Source organism: Bos taurus, chromosome 9, assembly GCF_002263795.3.
Source record: "Bos taurus isolate L1 Dominette 01449 registration number 42190680 breed Hereford chromosome 9, ARS-UCD2.0, whole genome shotgun sequence".
NCBI lineage: Eukaryota > Metazoa > Chordata > Mammalia > Artiodactyla > Bovidae > Bos > Bos taurus.
In genome coordinates, this window is record NC_037336.1 from 94,821,999 (window position 1) to 94,849,487 (window position 27,489).

Genomic DNA, 27,489 nt, shown 5'->3' on the forward strand with positions numbered 1-27,489 from the left:
TGCTATCTAGGTTGGTTATAACTTTCCTTCCAAGGAGCAAGCGTCTTTTAATTTCATGGCTGCAATCACCATCTGCAGTGATTTTGGAGCCCCCCAAAATAAAGTCTGACACTGTTTCCACTGTTTCCCCATTTATTTCCCATGAAGTGATGGGACCGGATGCCATGATCTTAGTTTTTTGAATGTTGAGCTTTAAGCCAACTTTTTCACTCTCCTCTTTCACTTTGATCAAGAAGCTCTTTAGTTCTTCTTCACTTTCTGCCATAAGGGTGGTGTCATCTGTATATCTGAGGTTATTGGTATTTCTCCTGGCAATCTTGATTCCAGCTTGTGCTTCCTCCAGCCCAGCATTTCTCATGATGTACTCTGCATATAAGTTAAATAAGCAGGGTGACAATATACAGCCTTGACGTACTCCTTTCCAGTACTCCTTGGAACCAGTCTGTTGTTCCATGTCCAGTTCTAACTGTTGCTTCCTGACCTGCATACAAATTTCTCAAGAGGCAGATCAGGTGGTCTGGTATTCCCATCTCTTTCAGAATTTTCCACAGTTTATTGTGATCCACACAGTCAAAGGCTTTGGCATAGTCAATAAAGCAGAAATAGATGTTTTTCTGGAACTCGCTTACTTTTTCAATGATCCAGCAGATGTTGGCAGTTTGATCTCTGGTTCCTTTACCTTTTCTAAAACCAGCTTGAACATCTGGAAATTCACGGTTCACGTATTGCTAAAGCCTGGCTTAGAGAATTTTGAGCATTACTTTACTAGCATGTGAGATGAGTGCAATTGTGCAGTAGTTTGAGCATTCTTTGGCATTACCTTTCTTTGGGATTGGAATGAAAACTGATCTTTTCCAGTCCCGTGGCTAGCATTAACCTTTAGCGTACATCTCAGTGATTATTTACATATGCGATCTGAAGTGTAACCATCAGCAAGATTGGGGTGCAGGGCATTCCCGGGATCCCTTTTCAGGCCCTGTACCCCACTGCGAGGTGACTGAGATTCTGGCTTCTGTCGTCTCAGACCAGTTGCGCCTGTGCGTGACCTTGCTCTGAGTGGAGTCATTCCTTTGGCTCTGCGTCTGGCTCCCCTCACTCAGCGGCGTCTGTGAGGGACAGCCCTGTTGTGTGCCGCGAGTGTGCTCTCGTGCGTTCTTCAGTCTCCCCCTGGAGGAGGGCACCACGGTCTGTCTATTCTGCTGGTGGGCATTTGGAATGCTTCCAGTTTCTGGCCATTTTGGTGAAATGTGCCGGTAAGACTCTTGTGTGTGCCTTCTTGTGGATCTCTGCACTCTTGACGGGTTTCTGGGCCGTAGGATGGGCATGTGTTTAGCTTTAGTACGAATTGCCCGGAACGATTTTCCAAAGTGATTGTGCCATTTGATACTGCTGTAGTCAGTGTATGGAAAGTCTCAGTTGTGTAAGAAACTTAATTTGGATTTGAATTTTTCATATTAAAAATGTGATTTTATGCAAGGAATTTCTGTTTATAAACAGATGCTTGTGTTTTTCACACGCACACACACACACACACACACACCTGTAATTTTGAACTGGACGCTCTCTTAGAAAACGTATTTTAGATTCTGCATAACAAATTACCATGGACTTAGTAGTTCCCAGTACCCACTTCTTATCTCACAGTCTGTAGGTCTGCAGTCCTGGCTGGGTCCTCTGTGTGGGGTCTCAAGGGTGGGAAGCAAGATGGCAGTAAGGACTGTGAGCTTTTCTGAGGCTGGGGTAGCCCTCAGACTCGTTCATTTCTGTTGACAGAAATGAGTTCCTTGCAGTTGTAGGACTGAAGCCCTCAGCCCCGAGAGCTGCCCAGGCTCCTGCCTCATGGCACTCTCCACAGCATGGCCACCGTGTCTCCACGGCCGGCAGGAAAGCATCCACTGTAGCTCCGAGTCTGACTTTGCACCTCTGGAGAGGGCTCATCTCCGTGTGAGGGCGTCGTCCAGGGTGTACACACCAGGGACTGCTGCTTTAGAATTCTTTCTACCACCAGAGAGGTGATGATAATTCCCAGTGGCATGCATATTTCACCATTGAAACTATTTTATGTGATTTTTCCATTTTGTAATTTTATTTTTCATTTCTGTTTTTTTTTTAATTGAAGTACAGTTGATTTATAATGTTGTATTAGTTTCTAGTGTACAACACAGTGGTTCAGTTATCCATACATATAATACTTTTTCATTTATTTTCCATTATGATTTATTATAAGATATTCAATATATCTTGGAATACATGTGGGAAAAGAAAGATACTGAATACAGTTCCCTGTGCTACTTTCTGTTGCTGATGTTAGAATAGTTCCTATTTATTGGGCGCCTGCCAAGTAGGGTGACCAGCCATCCTGGTTTCCCAGCGTGTGAGACTCCCAGTGCTAAAACTGGAGAGGTCACGGGCAGACTGCCGTGGTTAGTCATCCCACTGCCCAGGGCCAGACTTGGTTCCAGCTGCCTTCCAACCTCAGTTCCTCATGGGTGTCCACAGCAGACTTAGGGGTAGATACTATCATTCCCATTTTACAGGTCGGAAAGCTAAGGTTTATGGACGTTAACTGCTTTGCCTTGGTTCATACAGCTCGTATGGAGAACAGCTGGAATTGGACCCCAGAGCTCTGCCACTCTTCTTCAATATATCTTTATTTTCTTAGAACTTGTGTTATGTGTGAGTTCTCAGTCCTTAATCCACAGTTGTGAAGTCTCAGGGTTCTGAAAAGGAAAAGATTTTTCTGGCAAGACCTGAACTGATGTGAGGCTTTTTATTGTCACCACCCCATCACGTCAGCTGCAGAAATATTTATATTTTATTATAGGTGCTACCCAGACCCTGCTGGGGTTGTCATATATTGATGGTGTCTACTGTTTTCAGCATCTAAAATTTCAGGAACTCTGAATTTCAAAACCTACCTAAGCTGCAAGGATTATTCACTGCAGCTGAGTACTGCAATGATTTACTCATTTTGAGTAAATGTTTATAGACCTACATTTTTGTTTAAGGGAATCATGAAAGGCAACCTCCAAAGACTTCTATCTTTTTTCCTTTTCAGGAAGGATGACGTTTCAGTATCTCTGTCCATTGCTCATTTCCCTTATTTTCACTGCCCTTCCACACAAGGCGCAAAGTCCCCTTGTGCCCACCCTGACACACGGACACCCTGAAGACTCTAGTGAAGGGCTGCGGCAGGATTTTACTCTTCTTTCTGGCCACGGGATAACTAGACTGCAGACGTCAGATCTAGTCATCAGCTGATTTCACAACTGAAACACTTGGGAATGTTTTTTTCCCAGGAAAACAATTTCTTACAGTTATTATTGATGTCATGCAAGTTAGTCACTTATTCTTTATTTAATGAGATTTTCTTCACTTGAGAGTGGACAGGCATTCGTCCATGCTTGGTGGGATTAGTTTCCTTATAGGAACACATCCACTGTGAGAACAGTGTTTCCTGGGTTCTTGGATTTTGTTACTTTTTTGCAGAGAAGCTTTTTCTGGCCCTCTGCTTGCCCGACTGCCCACCCCAGGCTCTGTGCTGTACACTGACCAGACCTCTGTGCCTGCGCTGGTGAGGCTTTATTCCGCACGCCCGACTCCCCAGCCCAGGCTCTGTGCTATACACTGAACAGACCTCTGTGCTTGCACTGATGAGGCTTTATTACAGTTACCTGCTTGTGTGGGCTGGTAAAACTTACTGAAAATGGTCTGTTCTCGTGGTCTTAATTTCCTCGTCTCCCACTATTTCAAATATCATTCATTGAATTTAATTTCCTCTAACTTGTCAGCCTGCTTCAGTGGGGCTTCTTTCCCTACCACTCCACTGAGGTGGTCATGTTCCCAGTGACGCCCCGTTGCTGAACCTGTAGGCCACTTTATTGTTTTCACTCTCTTGGAAGCTTCCCAGGACTCCAGGCTCTCCTGATCTTCCTCTTACCTTTCTGGTCTCTGCTTTCTACCCTTCTTTGCTGATTCTGCCTTTTTTCGCCTAGTCAGTGTTGGAGGGCCCCAGGCATGCCCCTGAATTCTAGATCATCTCTCTAGGTTGGCAGGTGCCAGATCTACCTGTACGCTGACGATTCTCAAATTTATGTCTTCCACCTGCATCTCCTGAGAAGTTCCAGATTCTGTTCTTCAGTTTGTTGTCTGAGATACAGAATTGGACATCAGTCATTCGGCTTCTCAAACATTAAGTCCTCTCTGAGAGCCTCTTTCTCCACTGACCCCTCAGCCGTGAAACCTATCTCACCATCTGTCTTCTCCATCTCAGGAGATGGCCCCACAGCCGGCCAGGGAGTCACATGTCCAGCACAGCGCCTCCCTGCCCTTCCTTTCCTTGTTCCCATTTGTCAGCAAGGCCTTTGCAGTGTCTTCAACGTCCATGTGATGTCTAAGCCATGCCTTCCTCTCTCCTTTGCCATCTCACAGATCTTTTGACTTAAACTCTGTTGTTAACCCATTGTGGAAGGCTGTGCTTAACAGGGTATGTTTGGTTTCTCAAGTATTGTTAAACTATTCTAAAGAATTTGTATCCAGTGTACTTTAGTTATCCTTTCTCTTTCCTAAAAATACTGCATGACATAGGTACTAAGAGGAGCTAGTGTTTATCGAGTGTGTGCCGTGTGCCGGCACCGTTTCACCTTGACATCAGCTCTAGGACTTTGAACCTGCTCTTGCCATCATCTTCCAGATGAGGAAACCGAGGTGCAGCGGCCTCAAGCAGCTCACCTGTGCTAAGTGACAGAGCTGAGACGGCGCCGGAGCCCCACAGACTCCACACTCTTAGCCTCTCAGAAAATGACCCTTGTTTTCAGTGCTCATTGTCTTCTCCGTGCTCGGTGGTTTCAAGACTGGTTTCTGTGGTTCACTCTGCCTTCAGGTTCCAACACAGCGGGCAAGAAGGGCCTGGGGACATCTCTGCTGACCCTGAGGAGGGAAGCATTGCCCGGCTGCGCGGGTGCTCACCCAAGCCCTCTGGTGTCTGCCCTGCCAGCTCCCCTCCTCTCGCCGTGTCTGAGCCTCGTCCCTGAGCCTCCCCAGGCTTCCTTCTCCTAGGACCTCTCTGCAGGCACTCTGTTCTGTGAAGCCAGTTGCCACCCTCCTCCACTTTCTGTCTTCATGTGCCGTGGTCTGGGCTTCTGGGTGTGCTTTCATGCTCCTTGTTTGAAGATGATTTCTAAGAAATGGATTAAGATCATTTTTATTTTGACATATTTTTAAAAGATTCTTAAAGACATAAGATGCAGATTTATTTTCCCTAGACAAAACCCAGAATATAATTTAATTATATTTTGTTAAGAAAATAGAATTTGTCAACATAATGGCATTGTTCATATTTTCCTTTAGCAATTTGTCTATTTTTTTTCTCTCAATAGCAATAAGTGATCATGCCTGAAAGTAATGTAGACACATGGGAAACTATCCTTTGAGTGTATATTTGCTGAAGAGGATGAGAAAGGGATGTGGGTACAAGACGGTAATTTTTTTGGTAACAGCCTCCTAGGGAAGCAGCTACAAGCTTTATCATGTCAAAGTGAGAGCGAACAAGATTATTATTGAAGTCTGGGAAAGAAATATTTCTTTAACTCTTGGGAATCTGTGTTCATGATTTATTAGTAGCTGAACCTATGGATTCTCAAGCCAGACAGCTTGGGTCTGAGCCGAACCCCGTCTGCATGGTGTGGGACACGTGTGTACCTTCAGTGTGCTGCATTGTTTGGTCTCCAAGGGATCACACCACCTGTCACCTGAAAGCGTGCTGGTGACCAATAGGTGTGACCCACAGACAGTGACATAAAAGAGCTCTAGTTTTAGTTTTTGTTTAATATTGTTAGATCATTGTCCTCGGATGTCTTACCCACTCTGCATTTCCTTCTGAAGCTGGCACAGTGGAGCCACAGCTTCTTGGCTAAGATTGCATGAGTTGGCCTCTCAGTTGTAGAATATGGGAATAGAATGTGAGGTGGGGGCAGGTTGAGGGGTTAGGAACAGGATGGGAGGTACCCCAGCTAAGGGGTTGGGGAGGCCGAGCTTGTGGCAACAGTTTTATTACAGGTGTGATTCTGGGACTTTGGGCACCTCATCTGTGTGAGGTTTCATATCTGCAAGGCATCCTTGACTTTGTCTCAAGCAGAGCTTGCCCATCCTGTTGGCTGCTGTCCGAGTCCGTGGGACAGCTCAGGAATGGATCCGTGTGCCCTGGCAGCAGGTATCACATTCTGTAGGAGATTTTTGTCTAGTGTTGATCAAAGTCATCTCTCTGGGATGTGGCCTGGGATGGGTGGGGAGGGTGCAGGTCAGGAGAGAGAGCCTGGGAACCTGTGCTGTGCATCTGCTTGATGTTTCTAATTGGCTCCATCCACGTGTACTCAGTCATCTCTGACTCTTTGCTTCCCACAGACTGTAGCCCACCAGGCTCCTCTGTCCATGGGATTTCCTTTAGGAATTCTTCCTGTAGGAAAGAATACTGGAGTGGGTTGCCATTTCCTTCTCCAAGGGATCTTCCTGACCCAGAGATCAAACCCTCATTTCCTGCAACTCCTGCTTTGGCAGGCAGATCCTCTGAGCCACCTGGGAAGCCGGCTCCATCCACATGCTTGACCGCAAACTTCCAAAACAAATCCGCCTATGTATGTTGCTCAAGACTGTACTGCTGGGGGTTTTTATCAACCTCCTGGCAACCTACATTTGGTTTCTCTTCCTAACTGTTGCTTTTGTGTAGAATTCTTATTGACATTTGTTTTCTTCACTTGGCCTGGTTAGATTTGGTCAAATAAAATATAGAGGAAAGAAACTGTCTTTGTCCCAGGGACCTTTAGTTTTCCTGAAATAATCCTGTCTAAACTCATGTCCAGCCTTCCTTTCTCCTCCCTGTGTATAATCCCTAAAACAGTGTTTCAAGCAAAAGCAAAATTTGTCTGTCTTGGCTCAGTGCTTCTCTTTATTTCCTTCTTATACCTTTAGAGTTAAGGAAGAGTTTGTTAATCAGAAGGTTAAAATAGAAAAATAAATAACCTTGAAAATAACATTGTTGTCAGTAAAGTTTATTTTGTAAACTTCTTAGTATCAGAAGTAAATGTTTAAAGGTTTTGTTTATTCGATGGTGGTTTAGTTGCTAAGTTATGTCCACTCTTGAGACTCCATGGATTGTAGCCCACCAGGTTCCTCTGTCCATGGGATTTCCCAGGCAAAAATACTGGAGTGGGTTGCCATTTCCTTCTTCAGAGGATTTTCCTGACCCAGGGATCAAACCTGCATCTCTTACATTGCAGGTGGTTGCTTTACTGCTGAGCCACCAGTGAAACCCCTGTTCATAACATGCTATACGTTAACTTTTAGGACTTGGAGATTGATTTTATTCATACAGAGTTAGAAAACAGAAGTGTAAAAGCCTTTTTGTTGTCTCACCATTCTCTTGATATTTTCACAATTTTGGGGATTTTATTTTTTCCCCTCTTCAGGAAATTTACTACAGATGGGATTTGTGGCTAATGAGAGAGTCGGACACGACTGAGCGACTTCCCTTTCACTTTTCACTGTCATGCATTGGAGAAGGAAATGGCAACCCACTCCAGTGTTCTTGCCTGGAGAATCCCAGGGACGGGGGAGCCTGGTGGGCTGCCGTCTATGGGGTCGCACAGAGTCGGACACAACTGAAGCGACTTAGCAGCAGCAGCAGCAGAGAATTACTTAAGCAACGTGACCAAAGAGCTCTTGTCTCTAAGGCCTTAAATATTTCTTTTCCTTAATTAAACCTTAAAAAAACCTAATTATCTACTTTATTTCCAAGATCAAAATCACCTTAGGGAAGTCAGAATCTGTAATGTTAATTGACATTTTTCTCAGGGAACAAATACTTGTTTAGGAGATCAACAGCTCTTTAAAATTAAAAAATTTAATATATATTAGATCAGTACTGTAAGAGAAATATAACATGAGGCACATGCATAATTTGAAATTTCCTAGTAGCTACAGTAAAAAGTATAAAAAGTAAAAAAAAAAGTGAAATTAATTTTAATAATATATTTTGTGTGTTCAGTATGTCTAAAATATCATTTCAATACATAATCAGTATAAAAACTATTAATGGGATAATTTATCTTCTTTTTCATATTATGTCTTTGACATATGGCACTTCTCAATTTGTATTAGCCACATCTCAAGTGCTCAGATGCCTCATGTGGCTAGTGGCTACCATGTTGAGCTGCATTGTTTTGGACAGTAACTGTGGCAGGGCTGCATGTCTACCCCGGAGAGCTTATTAATGTATGACTTAGAACCATGGACAAAAGGCATTTTAAAACCTTTTTATTTGGAAATAATTTCAAACATACATAAAAGTTGCAAGAAAGTTAAACTCCGTCTTTTCTCAGTTTGACCTGTTGTCAACTTGTGCTTGCTTGTGTGCTGTGTGTGTTTGTGTATTTCCCCTCCCAAACTGTTGGAGAACATATTTCTTGCTTTTTGACCCCAATATATTTCAGTGTATGAATCCTAAGAATAAGGACATTCTCTCACATAACCACAGTGGTACAGTTACCACTTTCAGGAGACTTAACATTGATTTGGTGTGTTAATATATTGTTTTTGTTCCCTTTTCATCAGAATTTTTTCTCTAGTACAGAATCTAGTTTAGACTTACAGATTGGATCAAACCCACATTGCAGGCAGATTCTTTACTGTCTGAGCCACCAGGGAAGCCCCCGTTATGTATGTTTAGACCCCTTTAATCCGGAACAGTTCTTGAGTTTTTCTTTTTTCCATGTCATTGACGTTTTAGAAGAATGTCCTTTCCCCTCTCTCTGCACGTGGGGTTTTAAAATTCAGGTTAATTGTCCATAGCTGACTAACTTATAAGTGCTACTGGTGGAGGCTCATGGTATCTGGTATCTGTCTGCCCCTCATTGCTGATGTTAATTTTGCTCACCTGGTCAAAGTGTTGTCCAGCTTCTCTTACTGTGTGGGTACTGTGTTTTTCCCTTGCATTTGACAAGTGTTTTATGGGAGGATCTTTAAAACCATGCAGATAGCCTGTTCCTTATCAGAATTTTCTCCTTAGATTTCTCATCGATTAATGTTCCTTGCTTGAGCCATTTTTTATGGTAATAGTTGCAAGCCCCCACCTCCCACAGCCGGTGTGCATATTGAAGTGTAAATGTTCTTAATTGCTTGGATTAATTCCCCTCTGCTCTTCTTCAGTGTGGGTAATTTATATGAAGCACAGTTGGGTTTGTTTCAGTTTTACTTTGATTTTTGGAGTGTTTCCTCTTTCTGTTCTTACTGATCTTATGTTTTGAATATTCAAACATGAAAACCACATAAGAACGTCTACCCAGAGAACTGCACTCCTTCCCTTATCCTGTCCATTCCCTCCGTCTGACTTCATTCTTTTTTACTTTGTTTTTCTCTTATCTTACCTAAAAATAAGCTTGTGTGTATGTATGTCTATATATATTTATAATGTTTCCTTATTGTCTCTTCTTTCTGTGACAGAAGAGCATATTGTATATTCGTTTTTCTCTCTTTTATTGAGATATGATTGGCAATATTTTGTCAGCGCTAAGTGTGTATATGTGCTCTTTTGTACCTTTGCATTTCTGCTTACCAGCGTCTAGAAGCGCTCCATGTCAGCTCACGCAGACTGTCCCAACGGTGCTCCATTGTGTCTGTGTACCAGAGTTTATTTGAACAGTGTCCAAGTTTGTGTGTTCAGAGAGTTTTTTGTAGTTTGTAATTGTAACTAATGCTGCAGTAAATAACTTGTGCATGTATATTTTCATATTGTTGGAGGTATATCTTCAGGATAAGTCCTCAGAAGTGGGATTGCCGCTTTGAAGTGTGAAAACATAAGTCGTTAGATTTTGCCAGTTGGCCTCCTGTGGTGTTTGAACCCTTTTGCATTCCCAGCAGCAATATAGGAAAAGACTCCTTTCTCCCACAGCTTCACTGAAACTCGTGCTAATCTGCTAGGGGACAAGTGGTGACTCAGTGTAGTTTTGATCTGATATCCTTTATTATGAGAGAAGTCAGACATCTTTTTAAATATCTATAGGCCATTTTAGGAGAAGGCAATGGCAACCCACTCCAGTACTCTTGCCTGGAAAATCCCATGGGTGCAGGAGCCTTGTAGGCTGCAGTCCATGGGGTTGCGAAGAGTCGGACACGACTGAGCGACTTCACTTTCACTTTTCACTTTCATGCATTGGAGAAGGAAATGGCAACCCACTCCAGTGTTCTTGCCTGGAGAGTCCCGTGGACGGAGGAGCCTGATAGGCTGCAGTCCATGGGGTCGCTAAGAATCGGACATGACTGAGCGACTTCACTTTCACTTTTCACTGTCATGCATTGGAGAAGGAAATGGCAACCCACTCCAGTGTTCTTGCCTGGAGAATCCCAGGGACGGGGGAGCCTGGTGGACTGCCATCTATGGGGTCGCACAGAGTTGAACACGACTGAATCGACTTAGCAGTAGCAGCAGGCCATTTTATGTCTTATAGTTGTCTAGTCACAGTGTCCATTTTTCTATAGGATTTTTGATCACTCTGCTGTCTTTAAATTTTAAAAGGTCTTTGTGTACTGGGGATATTAGTCTTTTATTTGTGATATATATTGCAAATATTTTGCCCAGTTTGTTATTGATCTTTTTAACTTTTCTTATTATATTTTTTGTCATACAGAAGTTTAAAAATGTTATCTGGTCAAATTTATCAGTCTTTTATTGCATCTGGATTTTTGAATCAGTAGTTAGAAAACCTTTTTATATACCTCAGTTGTAGAGAAATTCACCCATGTTTTCTTTAGGTTCAGGAAGACCCGTCACAGAGTACTGCTCTTACAGAAGAAGTCAGCGCATACTTTGTCCTTGCTGTGCACTCTGTCATCCATGGCTTCCTTGCAGCAGGACAAATGGTAATTATGAACTCTCAGACTTCACAGGGAGTTGGATTTTGAACTCCTTCTACAAATAGATAAGCGAAAGAACAGAGAGAACCATTCGGGATAAGTTAGAATTTCAGTCAGTTGACAGAATTGAGACTGTCACTTATTTTCAAAAACTCTGTGTTCTTCCTCTGTTTTGAGTTAGTTCCAAGACCAATCTACTGCTTCTGAGATTCTTGTCTGTTAAGTGGGTCCTTTCGTTAAAGGTGGTTTCTTCCTGATTTCATAGGGTGTCTTGCCAAGTCTCCTTGACGTCTTAGAGCTCTGTGTGTCTTAGCACAGGGCAAGGTTACCCGGAGAGCAGTTAACGGCCATGACATTTCTTAGCCGTCCTTTGTGATCCTCCCCCCTGCCGAGGAGAGGCTTAAGATATGATCACCTGTATGTGTGTCGGGATGTGTGTGTGTGTGTGTGCAGAAATCAGTTCTCACAGCCCTTTCTTGGTAGAGATTTGTGTGAGAGGCCCCCTCTGCAGTCCAGAGGCTGGAGAAGGCAGCTTCCCTCTGCTACCAAATCGATGAAAATAATGCTGTAGTGATTCCTTTCTTTAACAGTGAAGAAGGCAAACCAGGCCAGGGAGCAGCAGCAAGTAGATGCTGAGGCCTAGGGTCTGAAAGCCCTCTGTGATTCCTGATGGGTGGTGCAGTGGGAGGGGCCCTGGGTTCTGTTCCGGCTCATGGTCATTCAGGTGTGATTGGTGGCCACTTCTTTCTGGTTTCTAATTTTCTTTATCTGAAAATCAGGTGGTCTCTAAGAACTTGCCCAACTCCAGGTTCTAAATTCTTGTAGTGTCTTTTAGTTCCTACTTTAATGTAGTCCCCAAAACCGTAAGCACTTTTGAGTCCTTTATTCTTTTTTAAAAAAATTATTCACTTCCTTCTAAAATTTTCTTTTTTTAATATTCTTAGTATTAAGAGTATTGCTCAGGGACTTGCCTGGTGGTCTAGTGATTCGAAATCCACCTTCCAATGCGGGGGACATGGGTTCAGTCCCTGGTTGGGGAGCTGGGATCCCACATGCCAAGGGGCAGCTGAGCCCACACCCCACAACCTCTGAGCCTGCAATCTCTGGAGCCCATGGGCCACAACTAGAGAGAAGCCTTTGCACTGCAACTAAAGATCCCTCATGCCCCAACTAAAGACTGGATGCAACCAAATAAATAAACAAGTATCTTTTTTAAAAAGAGCCAGAGAAATAAGAATTAAATAAAAGAGTATTGATCTGATAAGTTGATTGGTATTTGACATTTTGTCATTTCTGTTTGAGTGTAAGCTGCATGGGAACAGGGACTTGGCTTTAGCACTCAAAAATAAAAGATCGTGTGTTTCTTCTTGGCGTGTCATGGTTTTAGAAGGGCATTCAATTCTAGGGGCTTAGTAACACTGAGTTAGGCCTTAACGTTTCAGCTTTATTATCATATACACCAGTAATCTGCCTTTGTTTTAGTGTCCTAGGTTGTACCCTTTCATAACTATGACCAGAGATCATGAAAATTCATTGTTGGGTGCAGAAAGGATGGAAGTGTTGCCTAATCCTTGCAGATCCATCCCAGTGCCTTGAAAAACAATGCAAAATGCGGTAATGAATTTATACTGAAACCACATTCAATATTAGTTCCCTCTGCCCCCAGCTTATGTTCTGCTGTTTCACTTGTATAATGGATTTCCTTCATGTCTTAAGAATGGGGAATTTAATTATTAAAAAGAAAATCCGTTCTCACTTGGTGTGACATTTATTAAGAACATTCGGCCCTATTGTTGAGCAGCTGTCTTATTTCTCTTATGTGGAAAAAAAGCCAATTAAATTTTCAAAGACATGACCCAGAGCCAGATGTTCTCTTGAGGTAGCCCATGTCCCTTTTGTAATGATCAAAAGTATAAAGCAATTCATGTTGCCACCTAACAGTGGTTATCATAGATTTAGTTTAATCTGGAAGGAAATGCCAAGACTTTGTGTAACATAAAATTCATTTAAGCTCCATGGGCTTATAATTATTACTATAAATGGAAGTCTTCTTTTCCAGTATAGATTATGTCTGGAAAATCAGCTTTTCATATTTTTTCCTAGTGAAAGTGAGTTGTGGTGACTGTTTTACTGTTGAAATTTTAAAAGATAAAAATACCCATGTAGGGCGTTCCCTGGTAGCTTAGTGGTTAGGATCCTGGGCTGTCACTGTCGGGGCCCAGGATCAATCCCTGGTTTGGGAACTGAGATCCTGCAAACTATAGCAACATGGCCGGAAAAAAAGAGAGAAGAATAAAAGACATTATATATATGTGTGTGTGTGTGTGTGTGTAAATACCTGTGTAAAATATTTTGACCCTAAGTTTTTATTCAGTTCATTTGAAAAAATATTAGGCATCTTCTGTGTGCTAGTTGCCATGCTGAATGCTGTGGTTATAGGCGCAAACAAGATGAGCATAGCTTTTATTGATTATGATATATTTGGTTGCAGGCACAGGAAACTTACTCTTTTTTTATTTTTTTTTTGCACTTTATTTTTTTATTTTTATTTGTTTTTTACTTTACAATATTGTATTGGTTTTGCCATACATCAACATGAATCTGCCATGGGTGTACACACGTTCCCAATCCTGAACCCCCTCCCACCTCCCTCCCTATACCATCCCTCTGGGTCATCCCAGTGCACCAGCCACAAGCATCCTGTATCCTGCATCAAACCTGGACTGGCGATTTGTTTCTTATATATTATACATGTTTCAATGCCATTCTCCCAAATCATCCCACCCTCTCCCTCTCCCACAGAGTCCAAAAGACTGTTCTATACATCTGCGTCTCTTTTGCTGTCTCACATACAGGGTTATTGTTACCGTCTTTCTAAATTCCATATATATGTGTTAGTATACTGTATTGGTGTTTTTCTTTCTGGCCTTCTTCACTCTGTATAATAGGCTCGTTTCATCCACCTCATTAGAACTGATTCAAATGTATTCTTTTTAATGGCTGAGTAATACTCCATTGTGTATATGTACCACAGCTTTCTTATCCATTCATCTGCTGCTGGACATCTAGGTTGCTTCCATGTCCTGGCTATTATAAACAGTGCTGCGATGAACATTGGGGTACACATGTCTCTTTCAATTCTGGTTTCCTCAGGGTGTATGCCCAGCAGTGGATTGCTGGGTCATTGGGCAATTCTATTTCCAGTTTTTTAAGGAATCACCACACTGTTCTCCATAGTGGCTGAACTAGTTTGCATTCCCACCAACAGTCTAAGAGGGTTCCCTTTTCTTCTCACCCTCTCCAGCATTTATTGCTTGTAGACTTTTGGATCACAGCCATTCTGACTGGCGTGAAATGGTACCTCATTGTGGTTTTGATTTGCATTTCTCTGATAATGAGTGATGTTGATCATCTTTTCATGTGTTTGTTAGCCATCTGTATGTCTTCTTTGGAGAAATGTCTATTTAATTCTTTGGCCCATTTTTTGATTGGGTCGTTTATTTTTTTGGAGTTGAGTTGCAGGAGTTGCTTGTGTCTTATTGGCTTAAGGAGGTAGTGAAAGGACTGTGCTGGCTCATGGAACTGAGAACATCTAGGGGATATCCAGATGTGAGGAGTGGGCCTGGTGACTCTGTCTTTCTGGTTCTGTGTGTGTGGGCCTCGCAGGCAGGCTCATTCAACATGGTTGTCCTTGGCAACCTAGTTCTCACTCTGAAGGAAAAGAGAGACTCTTCTTCCCCAATAAAAGTGTTGAGTTTGACTCTTACACCACTCTTAAGCACAAGCTGGAATCAAGGTTGCCGGGAGAGATATTAGTAACCTCAGATATGCAGATGACACCACCCTTATGGCAGAAAGTGAAGAGGAACTAAAGAGCCTCTTGATGAAAGTGAAAGAGGAGAGTGAAAAAGTTGGTTTAAAATACAACATTCAGAAAACTAAGATCATGGTATCCGGTCCCATCACTTCATGGCAAATAGATGGGGAAACAGTGGAAACAGTGTCAGACTTTATTTTTGGGGGCTCCAAAATCACTGCGGATGGTGATTGCAGCCATGAAATTAAAAGACGCTTACTCCTTGGAAGGAAAGTTATGACCAACCTAGATAGCATATTCAAAAGCAGAGACATTACTTTGCCAACAAAGGTCCGTCTAGTTAAGGCTATGGTTTTTCCTGTGGTCATGTATGGATGTGAGAGTTGAACTGTGAAGAAAGCTGAGCACCAAAGAATTGATGCTTTTGAACTGTGGTGTTGGAGAAGACTCTTGAGAGTCCCTTGGACTGCAAGGAGATCCAACCAGTCCATCCTAAAGGAGATCAGCCCTGGGATTTCTTTGGAAGGACTGATGCTGAAGCTGAAACTCCAGTCCTTTGGCCACCTCATGCGAAGAGTTCACTCATTGGAAAAGACCCTGATGCTGGGAGGGATTGGGGGCAGGAGGAGAAGGGGACGACAGAGGATGAGATGGCTGGATAGCATCACCAACTCGATGCACATGAGTTTGGGTGAACTCCGGGAGTTGGTGATGGACAGGGAGGCCTGGCGTGCTGCGATTCATGGGGTTACAGAGAGTCGGACACAACTGAGCGACTGAACTGAACTATACTGAACTGATTGTGGACTTAATTGTGTGCCGGAACCTGAACCCATCACTGTGGTCAAAGTGAGGCAGTGCTCTGACTGGCCAGGCCCGAGCCAGGTGGAGGGAATCAGCCCTTTTCTAGCAGGAGAGTGGAGAGTAGGGAGTGGTGGTCCCAGGAGGAAATAAGGCTCTGCCTTGGGGCTCCCCAGATGGCGCCTAGTGGTAATAACCTACCTGCCAATGCAGAAGACACAAGAGATGCGAGTTCTGTCCCTGGGTCGGGAAGATCCCCTGGAGGAGGGCATGGCAATACATGCCAGTATTCTTGCTTGGAGAATCCTATGGACAGGGAAACCTGTTGATAGGGTTGCAAAGAGTCAGACAAGACTGAAGCACGCACGCGTGACCTAGAAGCAAGGGGTGAAAGCAGTCAGCAGTGACCGTTTTCTGCCTTACAACCTAGTAGAGCAAGATGGAATTTCAACAGCAGAGACCCTGAAGAGTGGTAGTGCTCTGATGGAAGAAACTTAAGCTGCCGAGGGAACACCCAGCGGAGCACTTCAGGACGAATCTTTCTTTAAAGTATAATGAATAACAATCAAAAGCAGACTCTTAAAATTATGTGTTTGAAGGACATATAATTTGGTGATGGAACATGGCAATTAACCCTATTTTGGACATTTTCGGGCAGAAAACCTGTTGAGTCAGTGCCTGGCTGGGCCAGGTCTCTGCTGCAAGAGGACTGAGTGGTGAACTGCCCCAGGCCCCCGGGGCAGTGACCTCTCACGCAGTGTTCCCTGTGGTGGTGAACATCCTACGTTTCCACATGATAGGGGCTGGTCCAGTGTTGTCACAGTGGAACAGCCACCTCGGTTGCACCTTCAGTGAGAGAGAGCCAAGTGGACTACACAGTGAGGTCTGCACGGGGACCTGAATCACTGCCCCTGTGATGGAAGAGGGTTATTACAGAACATGTCATGGAGAGCATGGTTTTGAGATAGGCCATGATTATGCGAAGGTTCCTCCTGACTGTGGGAGCCCTGCCTCACTTTGTCTGCTACTTCCCATGTGGCAGTCCCTGAGGACTTCTCTTCTCATGGAGGTATAAGCATTCCTGGATGGGTGAGCATTCCCCACACTCACCTGGAAGAACTTCCTGAGAAGGATCACAGAGCTCAGATGGGCAGTCATCCTTACCCTCATTTGGGAGGACTTCCTGAGAGGGATTGAAGCGTGCAGATGGGCGAGCATCCTTACCCTCACATGGAGGACTTCCGGAGAGGATTGCATAGTTCAGGGAACATCAGTGGCCAGGTGAGTGTATTTGAGGTCTGTCTGCTCCTGGACACTGAAACTGTCTTGGAGTTTGCTCAAACTCATGTCCATTGAGTTGGTGATGCCATCCAACCATCTCATCCTCTGTCTTCCCCTTCTCCTCCTGCCCTCAATCTTTCCCAGCGTCAGGGTCTGTTCCGATGAGTTGACTCTTTGCATCAGGTGGCCAAAATATTGGAGCTTCAGCCTCAACATCAGTCCTTCCAATGAATATTCAGGGTTGATTTCTTTTAGAATTGACTAGTTTGATCTTGCAGTCCACAGGACTCTCTAGAGTTTTATCCAGTATCACAGTTTAAAAGCATCAATTCTTTGGTGCTCAGCTTGCTTTATGGTCCAACTCTCACATCCATACATGACTACTGGAAAAACTGTAGCTTTGACCATATGGACCTTTGCTGGCAAAGTAATGTCTCTGCTTTTTAATACGCTGTCTAGGTTTCTCATAACTTTTCTTCCAGCAAGAGAAGCCACTGCAATGAGAAGCCCACGTACCTGTGAAGACTCAGCACAGCCAATAAAGAAGTGTATTTTAAAAAAGAGTTCACCAAGTTTTAAAATAAATGCATATTGGGCTGTTGTGAGGACTAAACAGGACAGTGTATATTTATCTCATTTTTGAAGTATCTGGTACAGAGTTTGACCCTGAGAAGATGCTCAATAAATGGTAACTGCTAGATTTCCTGAAATGAACAATGAGATTAAAACTAAGCTGTATGTTTTGGGGCCAAAACTTAAATTTGGGGATACTTCTTCACAGTTAGGGCTTCCCTTGTGACGCAGCTGGTAAGGAATCCACCTGCAATGTGAGAGACCTGAGTTTGATCCCTGGGTTTGGAAGATCCCCTGGAGGAGGGAAAGGCTACCCACTCGAGTATTCTGGCCTGGAGAATTCCATGGACTATATGGTCCATGGGGTCGCAAAGAGTCAGACACAAGTGACTGACTTTCACTTCACTTCAGTAATCATGTGATAAAATCATCAGAATAGTGGTTTGCTATGCAAACACATACAACCATGTGTCTGCTGCCAGGCCACTTCCTCTAAGACTGCTGCTCCAAACCAGCCCTGGGAGATGGGGGAGATGGACCCACTGCATCAGGGGAGGTGGCAGGACTCGCCCAAGGCTTGCTCACAGCTGACCCGGGAGAGGTAGGAGTTGTGTGCAGGCTGTACTCACATAGGTGCGTGTACCTTGGAGTTGCTGGCAGGAGAGTTTGCGCTTCATGCTTGTCTGTGAAGGGGAGGAGCTTTGACTCCAAAGGTGAGGCCTTGTCTTATCCCATCATAGGGCTGAGCTAGAATAGTCAGATCATGATTGAAACGGGGCCCAAACTGATGTTGTGATGTAGCTTCTCCACACTTTGGCTGGGTTAGTCATTGTATATATGCTGCTGCTTTCTGCTGTGTTTCTAACCAAGCAAGACACAAGTCAAGTTATTGCTGAAAACATGGTGAGCCAAAGAGTAAATGCTCTTCACTGTTTTTTTTTTTTTTTTTAAATCTGTGAAGACAAATAGTTGAACTTGAAAATAATAATAAAATGAAGTACATAGAGAAAATCATAATAAAATTAACTTTGTGAATGTTTCTATCACTTCTGTTTGTTTAGCTTTCTGAATATAAAAAGGATCTGTCATTTCATACCTGGGCTTCTTTTAGTACTTAAAATCCATTATTTTGAGTTCTAAAGGTTTATAGGCAGAGTATTTTAATGAATTGAGATTGGTCTAGACTTTAAGCTTCTGCTAAAGCAAACCCTGATTCAGTCACTTCTTACCTTCCTTCTTACCTAAAATATAAATTTGGCTTCCATTTCTCATGGAAGCTCTTCCCTCATGACTGAATTGTTATGATTCATAATTCTCTGATCTCTGCTACATGCTAACCTGGCAGTGAACTTTAATGCATGCGTATCACAATTTAGATGTAAAATATGACCACAGCTGTAGCAAACATTCAAGATAAAGTTCATTATGAAATTCCAGAATGTAGAAATGTAAGGTAGGTTTTTTATTTTTTTGCTTCTGGTAAATAAATTTTTGTTTTACTTTTTTCTGAAATAAGCCATTACAATAAATTATAGTTTGTGTAGCTTTAAATGAATTGGAAATCCTATTCTTCTGCACTGCAAGGGTAGTTGACATTGATAATATGATCCTAAGACATTAGAGAAGGAAATGGCAACCCACTCCAGTATTCTTGCCTGGAGAATCCCAAGGACGGAGGAACCTGATGGGCTGCCATCTGTGGGGTCGCACAGAGTTGGATACAACTGAAGCGACTTAGCAGCAGCAGCAAGACATTAAGGTATTCCAGAGTGTCTTCTGAATCATTAAAGAAAAATTATCTTATGCATAGTTTTTTAGTTCATTTGTGTTTTACTGCATTTTAATTGAAAAATAGAGATCTGCTTATATCACATATATGGGCACTTTTTCATTTAAAAAGTAATACATGATCCATTAACATATACGTATCATATATGCATATAGCTATAAATATAAAAATAGTAAATAATGTGCATGCATCCCTAATCCAGTCACTTCTTCCCATTCTGCTGCTGACCGTGGTCTGAGCCACTGCCCTCTGATTCTGGTTACTGTGCTGAGCTAGCTGCTTACCCACTTCTCCTCTGGGCGTCCCTTCAGTCCACACGTGGCCAGAATCACATTTCCAAGCATTAGATCCCTTCGCCTGTCTGCCTTGGTTAACACCTACTTCCTCCTACCTCCCTGAGGTGCAGACCTCCCTCTTCAGGCTTAGGGCCTGGCTACACCCAGTGGGGCCCCCACCCATTTAGTGCCGTTTTGCACTCAGATTCTACCTTATTCAAGGTTGCTTACTTTGAGGGGCCTTTCCTGAACCCCAAGTCACAAATTACCTGTTCTCTAGCTTTGCCTATCCTGATTAGATTTTTTCTCAAAGAACATTTGTAGATGGGGAAACAGTGGAAACAGTGTCAGACTTTATTTTGGGGGGCTCCAAAATCACTGCAGATGGTGATTGCAGCCATGAAATTAAGAGATGCTTACTCCTTGGAAGGAAAGTTATGACCAACCCAGATAGCATATTCAAAAGCAGAGACATCACTTTGCCAACAAAAGGTCCGTCTAGTCAAGGCTATGGTTTTTCCGGTAGTCATGTATGGATGTGAGAGTTGAACTGTGAAGAAAGCTGAGCACCGAAGAATTGATGCTTTTGAACTGTGGTGTTGGAGAAGACTCTTGAGAGTCCCTTGGACTGCAAGGAGATCCAACCAGTCCATTCTGAAGGAGATCAGCCCTGGGATTTCTTTGGAAGGACTGATGCTGAAGCTGAAACTCCAGTACTTTGGCCACCTCATGTGAAGAGTTGACTCATTGGAAAAGACTCTGATGCTGGGAGGGATTGGGGGCAGGAGGAGAAGGGGACAACAGAGGATGAGATGGCTGGATGGTATCACTGACTCAATGGACATGAGTCTGAGTGAACTCTAGGAGTTGGTGATGGACAGGGAGGCCTGGAGTGCTGCGATTCATGGGGTCGCAAAGAGTTGGACACAACTGAGCGACTGAACTGAACCTTTCAGGTTAAGAATCTAGAAGTGGGGACTTCCATGGTGGTCCAGTGGTTAAGACTTCGCCTTCCAGTGCAGGGTTGCAGGTTCGATTCCTGGTCGGGGAGATAAGATCCTACATGCCTTGTGGCCAAAAAACCAAAACATAAAACAGAGGTAACATTGTAAAAAATTCAATAAAGACTTTAAAAATGGTCCACATCCAAGAAAAGATCTATAAAAATGATTTTTAACAATAAAGAATCTAGAAGTGTGTTCTAAATGGTTTATCTCATCAAATGCAAACTCTCACACCTGGATATTTTTCTTGATTTGCTGTCTCATTTGAACATATACGTTTTATACAGTAAACTTAGAGTTCCTTTCATTGCTAACATGCTGTTTCTAACAGTCAGTCATTTAAGCAGCATTTAAACTGAGCTACAAGGGAATCCTCTCAACAGCATAACCCTGAATATAAATGTCATAAATCCCCAATGCTGACTATGTATATATGCTTGACCCTGTGCTGTGGTCTTTCTCCTCCATGTCTGGGGGCTTTCTCAGAACTCGGGGGTGTGAACTCATCCTCTGGTACTGAGTCACACATGCTCGCACTTACACAGGCTCCTGGGAGAGAAGACTGGGTGCTTGGTTAGGCCAGTGCTCTCACTGTCTTGGCCTGCTGCCCAGCCCCTTGGATCCAGGTGTGCTCAGGCTGGTGTTTGCACCTGCTTCCTGAGCGCCGTGTACGGCCTGTTCTTGAGACCCAGGCTGAGCAGGACTTGATGTGTCTCAGCTCCGCGTGGAGGAGGCTCAGCAACCTGCTTATGGGAACCACAGCAGTGAAAGTAAGGCTGGTGTTAGCTGAACACTGTGCTGTTTCATTCACAGTGTAGGGTCACTCGTGTCATGTTCTTAGAGCTGAAGAGGCACTGGTAGTGTTTCCCGGGAAGAGCCCTTGGTGGACATGCCTGCTTTATGAGTGTGGCCTAGTGTTTATGGACCTGCAGACATAGCTCCCCTGTAATTCAGGGAGTGTTTGCGTTAGTTCAGCTGAGTTTGTCATTTGTGATGATTAAGTAGCATGTTTTCATATGACTGTATTATGATTTGTTTAATCATTTGCTCATTGGGTATACTTTAAAAAATATTTTCAAGTTTTTCTTAGAATAAATAGTGTTAACATACTGTTTGTAGAAATTCCTTTGGGATTAGTTTTTGGTGCTATAGTCTTAAAAGGGGGATTAATAAGATTAACGACAAGAGTAATTTAAAATTTTTGTTGTGTATTTCCAGATTTTTTTCCAGAAGGATTGGCAAGTGATGAACCCTAGATTTTTTAAAAAGAGTTCTGGAAGTGGTAAATCATATGGAGTCATAAAATTTTTTTTTTGATAACTAAGGGGTAAAGTAATATGTAATATATATTACGATTTTTGGTTTTATTTCTTCATTTATATGTGTGCATGTGCTCAATCATGTCTGACTCTTTGAGGCCCCATGGACTGTAACCCACCAGGCTCCTCTGTCCAAGAGATTATTATCCCGGCAAGAATTTTGGAGTGGGTTGCTGTTTCCTTCTACGGGGGATCTTCTCATCCCAGGGATCGAACCGATGTCTCTTGTGTCTTTTGCATTGACAGGCAAGTTCTTTACCACTGTGTCACCTGGGAAGTCCATCTTCATTTATGAATTAGGTTGAAATTTTAAAATAGTATCAATTTGCCAGCTGTATGGACTATTCTTTTAACTTTTCAGATATAGTGAATTTTTATATGTTGTATTTTATTGCTTTTTTCCACCCATTAAAATATTTTTTAAATTAAAAAAGCCCATTTTATCTTTAATCATACCCTTCATATCTGTAACAGTCACATTGAGCTTTATTTTACAACTAAAATAAGTACATATACCCCTTTATTCTAAATATTATGACTTAAAAAATAAAGAAAAGGCAACTAAGATATTTTTCCTTTAAAAGTGTTCTTTTGTATTTGTGCCAACTTTATATTTCTGGGAGGTTTTACTATCATTTTTTTAAAAATTCATAATCATCAGGGCTGCAGAAACAAGTTTTAGCTATGAAAAAAAAAACTGGGCCCCAAACCCAAATAAGGATGAGCCAGCCAGAAAGGTCTGCATGGAGCTGACGTTGCTCTATGGTGTGTGGTCCGTCTGCCTCCCAGACTGCTTGGCTTCAGTATCGCGTCTGCTGCTTTCACTCCCGCCGCCTGTGACTCTGCCAGTAGATTTTATCAAGTCTGAAGATGCTTCAAATCTACATGTTAACCGGGCCCAGGTCTCCATCATTGCATTTAGAATTCCAGTTAGAATCCTCCCATGTCTTCCCATTTATCTTTATCTCCCATTAGGGTTTTATAATTTTCTTTAAATAGATTGCTTATGTCCTTCTTTAAGTTAATTCCCCTAAGTTACTCTTAGTGCAGATGCTGCTGCTTTACTCATTTTGGTCCTGTGGCAGTATATACTTTCTCAAAAGTTTGAAGCCACAGAATGACAATATTCAGTATGTATATACATCAGGTTGGTGCAATAGTAATTGCGATTTTACATTGTTGAACTTTGCTTGGAATTTGTTGTTTGGAATATATTCTTAAATAAGTGTGGTTATGTAATATATCATTTTAGTGTGCATTTCTCGCTTTTTTTTTTTGCTAGTGACTTATTACTTATTTTAGACTAGGGAAATGATGTTCCATGTAAAGCAGACTTGAGCAATTTTTTTATTTGAGTTCAAAATGGGTCGTAAAGCAGCGGAGACAACTTGAAACATCAACAATGCATTTGGCCCAGGAACTGCTAATGATTGTACAGTGCAGCGGTAAGTTCAAGAAGTTTTGCAAAGGAGATGAAAGCCTTGAAGATGAGTGCAGTGGCTGGCCATTGGAAGTTGACAGTGACCAATTGAAAGGATCATCAAAACTGATATTCATACTGCATAAGAAGTTGCTGAAGAATTCAACATCAGCCATTCTGTGGTCATTCAGCATTTGAAGCAAATTGGAAAGGTGAAAAAGCTCAATAAGTCAGTGCCTCACGAGCTGGCTGCAAATCAAAAAAATGGTCGTTTTGAAGTGTCATATTCTCTTACTCTGTGTAGCAATAACAAACCATTTCTCGATGGGATTGTGATGTGCGATGAAAAGTGGATTTTATATGACAACCAGCGACAACCAGCTCGGTGGTTGGACTGAGAAGAAGCTCCAAAGCACTTCCCCAAACCAAACTTTTGTGCCAAAAAAAAGTCATGGTCATTATTTGGTGGTCTGCCTCAGGTTTGATCCATTACAGCTTTCTGAATCCCAGTGAAACCATTATATCTGAGAAGTATGCTCAGCAAATCAGTGAGATGCACCGAAAACTGCAACACCTGCAGCTGGCATTGGTCAACAGGATGGGCCCAGTTCTTACCATGACGATACCTGACCTCACATTGCACAACCAACGCTTCAAAAGTTGAACAAGTGGGTTATGAAATTTTGCCTCATCCGCGATATTCACCTGACCTCTTGCCAACCTACTGTCACTTCTTCAAGTATCTCGACAACTTTTTGCAGGCAAAATGCTTCCATAACCAGGAAGAGGTGGAAAATGCTTTCCAAGAGTTTTATCGAATCCTGAAGCACGGATTTTTACATTACAGGAATAAACAAACTTATTTCTTGTTGGTAAAAATGTGTTGATTGTAATGGTTCCTATTTTGATTAATAAAGATATGTTTGAGCCTAGTTATAATGGTTTAAAATTCATGGTCCAAAACCGCAATTACTTTTGTACCACTTAAGTATTTTAGTGTGTGCTCGTCATAAATTGAAAGCTGTCTGCTTAGTAAAATTCACACTGTGTTCTCTTTTTTTACTCTATCTGAAAGTGCCTTTCCAACTTCTGGGTATAAGTTTACATCTTCTTTGATTAGTTCAGGTATCTCTTTACTGAGTGCTGTTTGTGGAGAGACAGGTAATGAGTGTTAAAGTGCCAGATTGCTTGTTAGTTGATATATTCAGACACAGTGCTATTTTATCTTCTGTCTTTAAATTTTAGATCTCTGAGAATGCATCATTCTTAAAGTTCCTATAAGCACTAAAATCTCTTTTTTCCCCCCTGGAGATTGAAACACTATAAATTCTCTTAACAATAAAAGTCTCCTAAGTAAAGCCTTATGAGATTCTCTAAAGTGGACTACAACCACGAAATTAAAAGACGCTTGCTCTTGGAAGAAAAGCTATAACAAACCTAAACAGTGTATTAAAAAGTGGAGACAGCACTTTGCCAGCAAAACTTGTAATCAAAGCTATGGTTTTTCTAGTAGTCATGTATGTATGTGAGAGTTGGACTATAAAGAAGGCTGAGTGCCAAAGAACTGATGGATGCTTTTGAAGTGTGGTGCTGAAGAGTCTTAAGAGTCCCTTGGACTGCAAGGAGATCAAACCAGTCTATCCTAAGGGAAATCAACCCTGAATATTCATTGGAAGGACTGAAGCTGAAGCTGAAGTTCCAATCCTTTGCCCACCTGATGCAAAGAGTCGACTCATTGGAAAAAACCCTGATGCTGGCAAAGATTGAGGGCAGAAGGATAAAGAGGGCAACAGAGGATGAGATGGTTGGATGGCATCATTGACTCAATGGACATGAGTTTGAGCAAACTCCAGGAGATAGTGGAGGACAGAGGAACCTGGCATGCTGCAGTCTATGGAGTTGCAAAGAGTCGGATATGACTTAGCGACTGAATAACAACAAAGTGTGTGTGTGTGGTTTTTAAAATGTGAGCACGTGTTAAGGATGTCAAAGAGCAGCATCCTCTCTGAATTAGCTGCAGTGGTTGCTGTGGAGGTAGGCTCCAGAGTCTTCAGGGGACTTTTCCATTGACCCAGAAGATACCATGTCCCTTACTCTGAAGGCCCATCAGGGTTCTCCACCACCTCTCTTCACTAAAGGGCACCTCTGGGATTTCAGGGGGTAATTATACAATCTCTGTACATTAGGGATTTCATTAGGTGATTATTATGTCTTCATTTTCCCCCAGTATTTGCATTTTTTTCTTGGAAAAAAAATGTTTAATAATTGTTAGTTGACAGAAAGAGTGAGTGAACTAGTGAGGCTGGAGCTAAAGTGTGAGTAACTTAGGTGTTTCAGCTTGTTTTAGTTCATCTCTAAGACATCTCGAGAATGTCCAACCACATGACAGCATCATGAGCGAGTACGGCTGTGGGCGCCAGCATTTTCTGTTCTGTTAACTGTGTTTGCTGGCTGGTGTCACTGTGAACAGATACAGAACTCGGTCATCTTGACAGATTTGGAGTGTGTCTAACAGGCAGGTGTGGTAGTGTAAGTCTTCTCTTGTTTCACAGCCTGTCAAAAAATATATATTGAGTCCGCTTGTCAAACATGTGAGTAAAGGGCAAAATATTTGTCGTCAAGGTGCTCTTTGTCAAGTATAAGTCAAATTCCTGTTCAGTGAAGGGTTTGGGTAGAGGTGTGTACAGGTGTTGGAAGCTCTGAGGAGAATGTGAGGGGGTTCTTCAGGGACAGTTCAGACCAGAGGAACTATAAGCAATTTTGAAGGGTAAATAGAAATTTGTGAGGAGACTCATTTGTCCAGGAGTCAGCATAATAGGGAAGGAAGCAGATGAGGGGGACCTTGCATACCAAGTAAGGGATCCTGTTGTCCTGTTGGTGGCGGGGTGCAGCTGAGGGAGTGAATGCAGGAGGTGGCCTGCAGGTTCACGCATTCACGGAAGCTCTGTTTGTGTGGTGTAGGTTCTGAATCACAAGAGGGGCTGGGAGCTGGGGCTTTGGGCTTTTGCAGGGACCTAGGCACAGAGGGTATGCTCAGGTAACGGCAGTGAGGATGAAGAGGGCAGATTATGGGGTTGCTGTGGATGGCAGGTAGGGTGGAACCCAGGATGACTCCCAGATTGATAAATGGTTGGGAATGACTGGGACAAACAACACAGACTTCATTTGGGGACATGTTGCATTTGAGGATCAGGTGAGGGTGAAAGAGGAAAGTGAAAAACCTTGCTTCAAAGTCAACATTAAAACAGCTGAGACCAAGCAGCATCAGAAGACTCATGAAAGACACAGGGAACAGACTTGGTCTACTGGATTAACTCGGCTTCAACACTTGACTTTGAGGCTCTCTAGATAAAGATTTTGTTTGATTAGAAATTAGAGCCTTTTGCCTGAGGAGAATATGCTCTGAACCCTCCCCAAACTTGATTGAGATACAACCGACGTATATACTGGGTGTGTAAGGTATATAATATAACGGTTTCCTGTATGTATGTATTGTAAAATAATTACCACGGAAGATTGGTGAACATATGCTTTACCTCACTTTATTAGATTTTTTTTTTTTCCTGGAGGTGAGAACTTTTAAGATCTACTCACTTAACAGCTTTCAGATACACAATATGGTTTTACCTGTAGTTGGCATGCTGTGCATCACTTCTAGAACTTACTCTCACTTTGACCTTTGACCACCGTCAGCACTGCCCCACACTCCCCAAGAATATGCTTTCCTTAATGAAAGGAGGCTGCAGGAGTGGCAGTTGGTGTTAGCTGGCAGGGTTGGCAGAGGGCTGATGGCAGGCTTGAACCTGAGCCATCAGGCGAGTCCTTTGTGCCGTCTTCTAACAGGCCTTTAAATGTAAACCTTAGCTTCTGGTCGGAGGACTACCCCAAGAATGTTTTCTTGCCCAGGACTGCACATCTGAGGTGCAGTGACCACGGTACGCTCGCAGGACTCCACACGCCGGCAGTTCCACCAGCTCAGTGGAGAAAGCGCTGCGGTTTCTCCTGCTGTTGTTACTGGTGGCAGAGCTCCACCCTCCTCTGTGATCCTGGGCCCAGACGAGGAGACGTCTCCCAGAACCACAGTGTTGCTCTGGCTCAGGGCCTGGCCCTGCCCTGCAGACACTGCGTGGCCCAGCTCCACCAGGGAGTCCCATGTGCCTGGCCTTTCCCAGTTGCTGGGCTGGTTGGGTAAAGCAGGGAAGAGAGCTTTCATGTCCATCTTTGCTGCTTCCTGGGCTCTAACCTCTTGACTTGTTTCTTTGTAAAACTTAGGACCTCGATTATGTACAACATTCAAACAGCATG

At 42.9% G+C, this 27,489-nt stretch overlaps 1 protein-coding gene across 6 annotated transcripts in view; it reads left to right on the plus strand.

Annotated features, from left to right (window-relative positions):
• Positions 1-27,489, plus strand: part of TULP4 (TUB like protein 4) — a 201,354-nt gene that overhangs the window by 60,466 nt on the left and 113,399 nt on the right. For 3 of the 6 annotated variants that reach the window (XM_024997115.2, XM_024997116.2, XM_024997118.2), the window contains exon 3: positions 10,804-10,911. The exons of 2 other annotated variants lie outside the window; for them this stretch is intronic. In XM_024997115.2, coding sequence (XP_024852883.1) covers positions 10,804-10,911 — 108 coding nt within the window. One more of the 6 variants, XM_024997120.2, reaches the window with a different exon arrangement.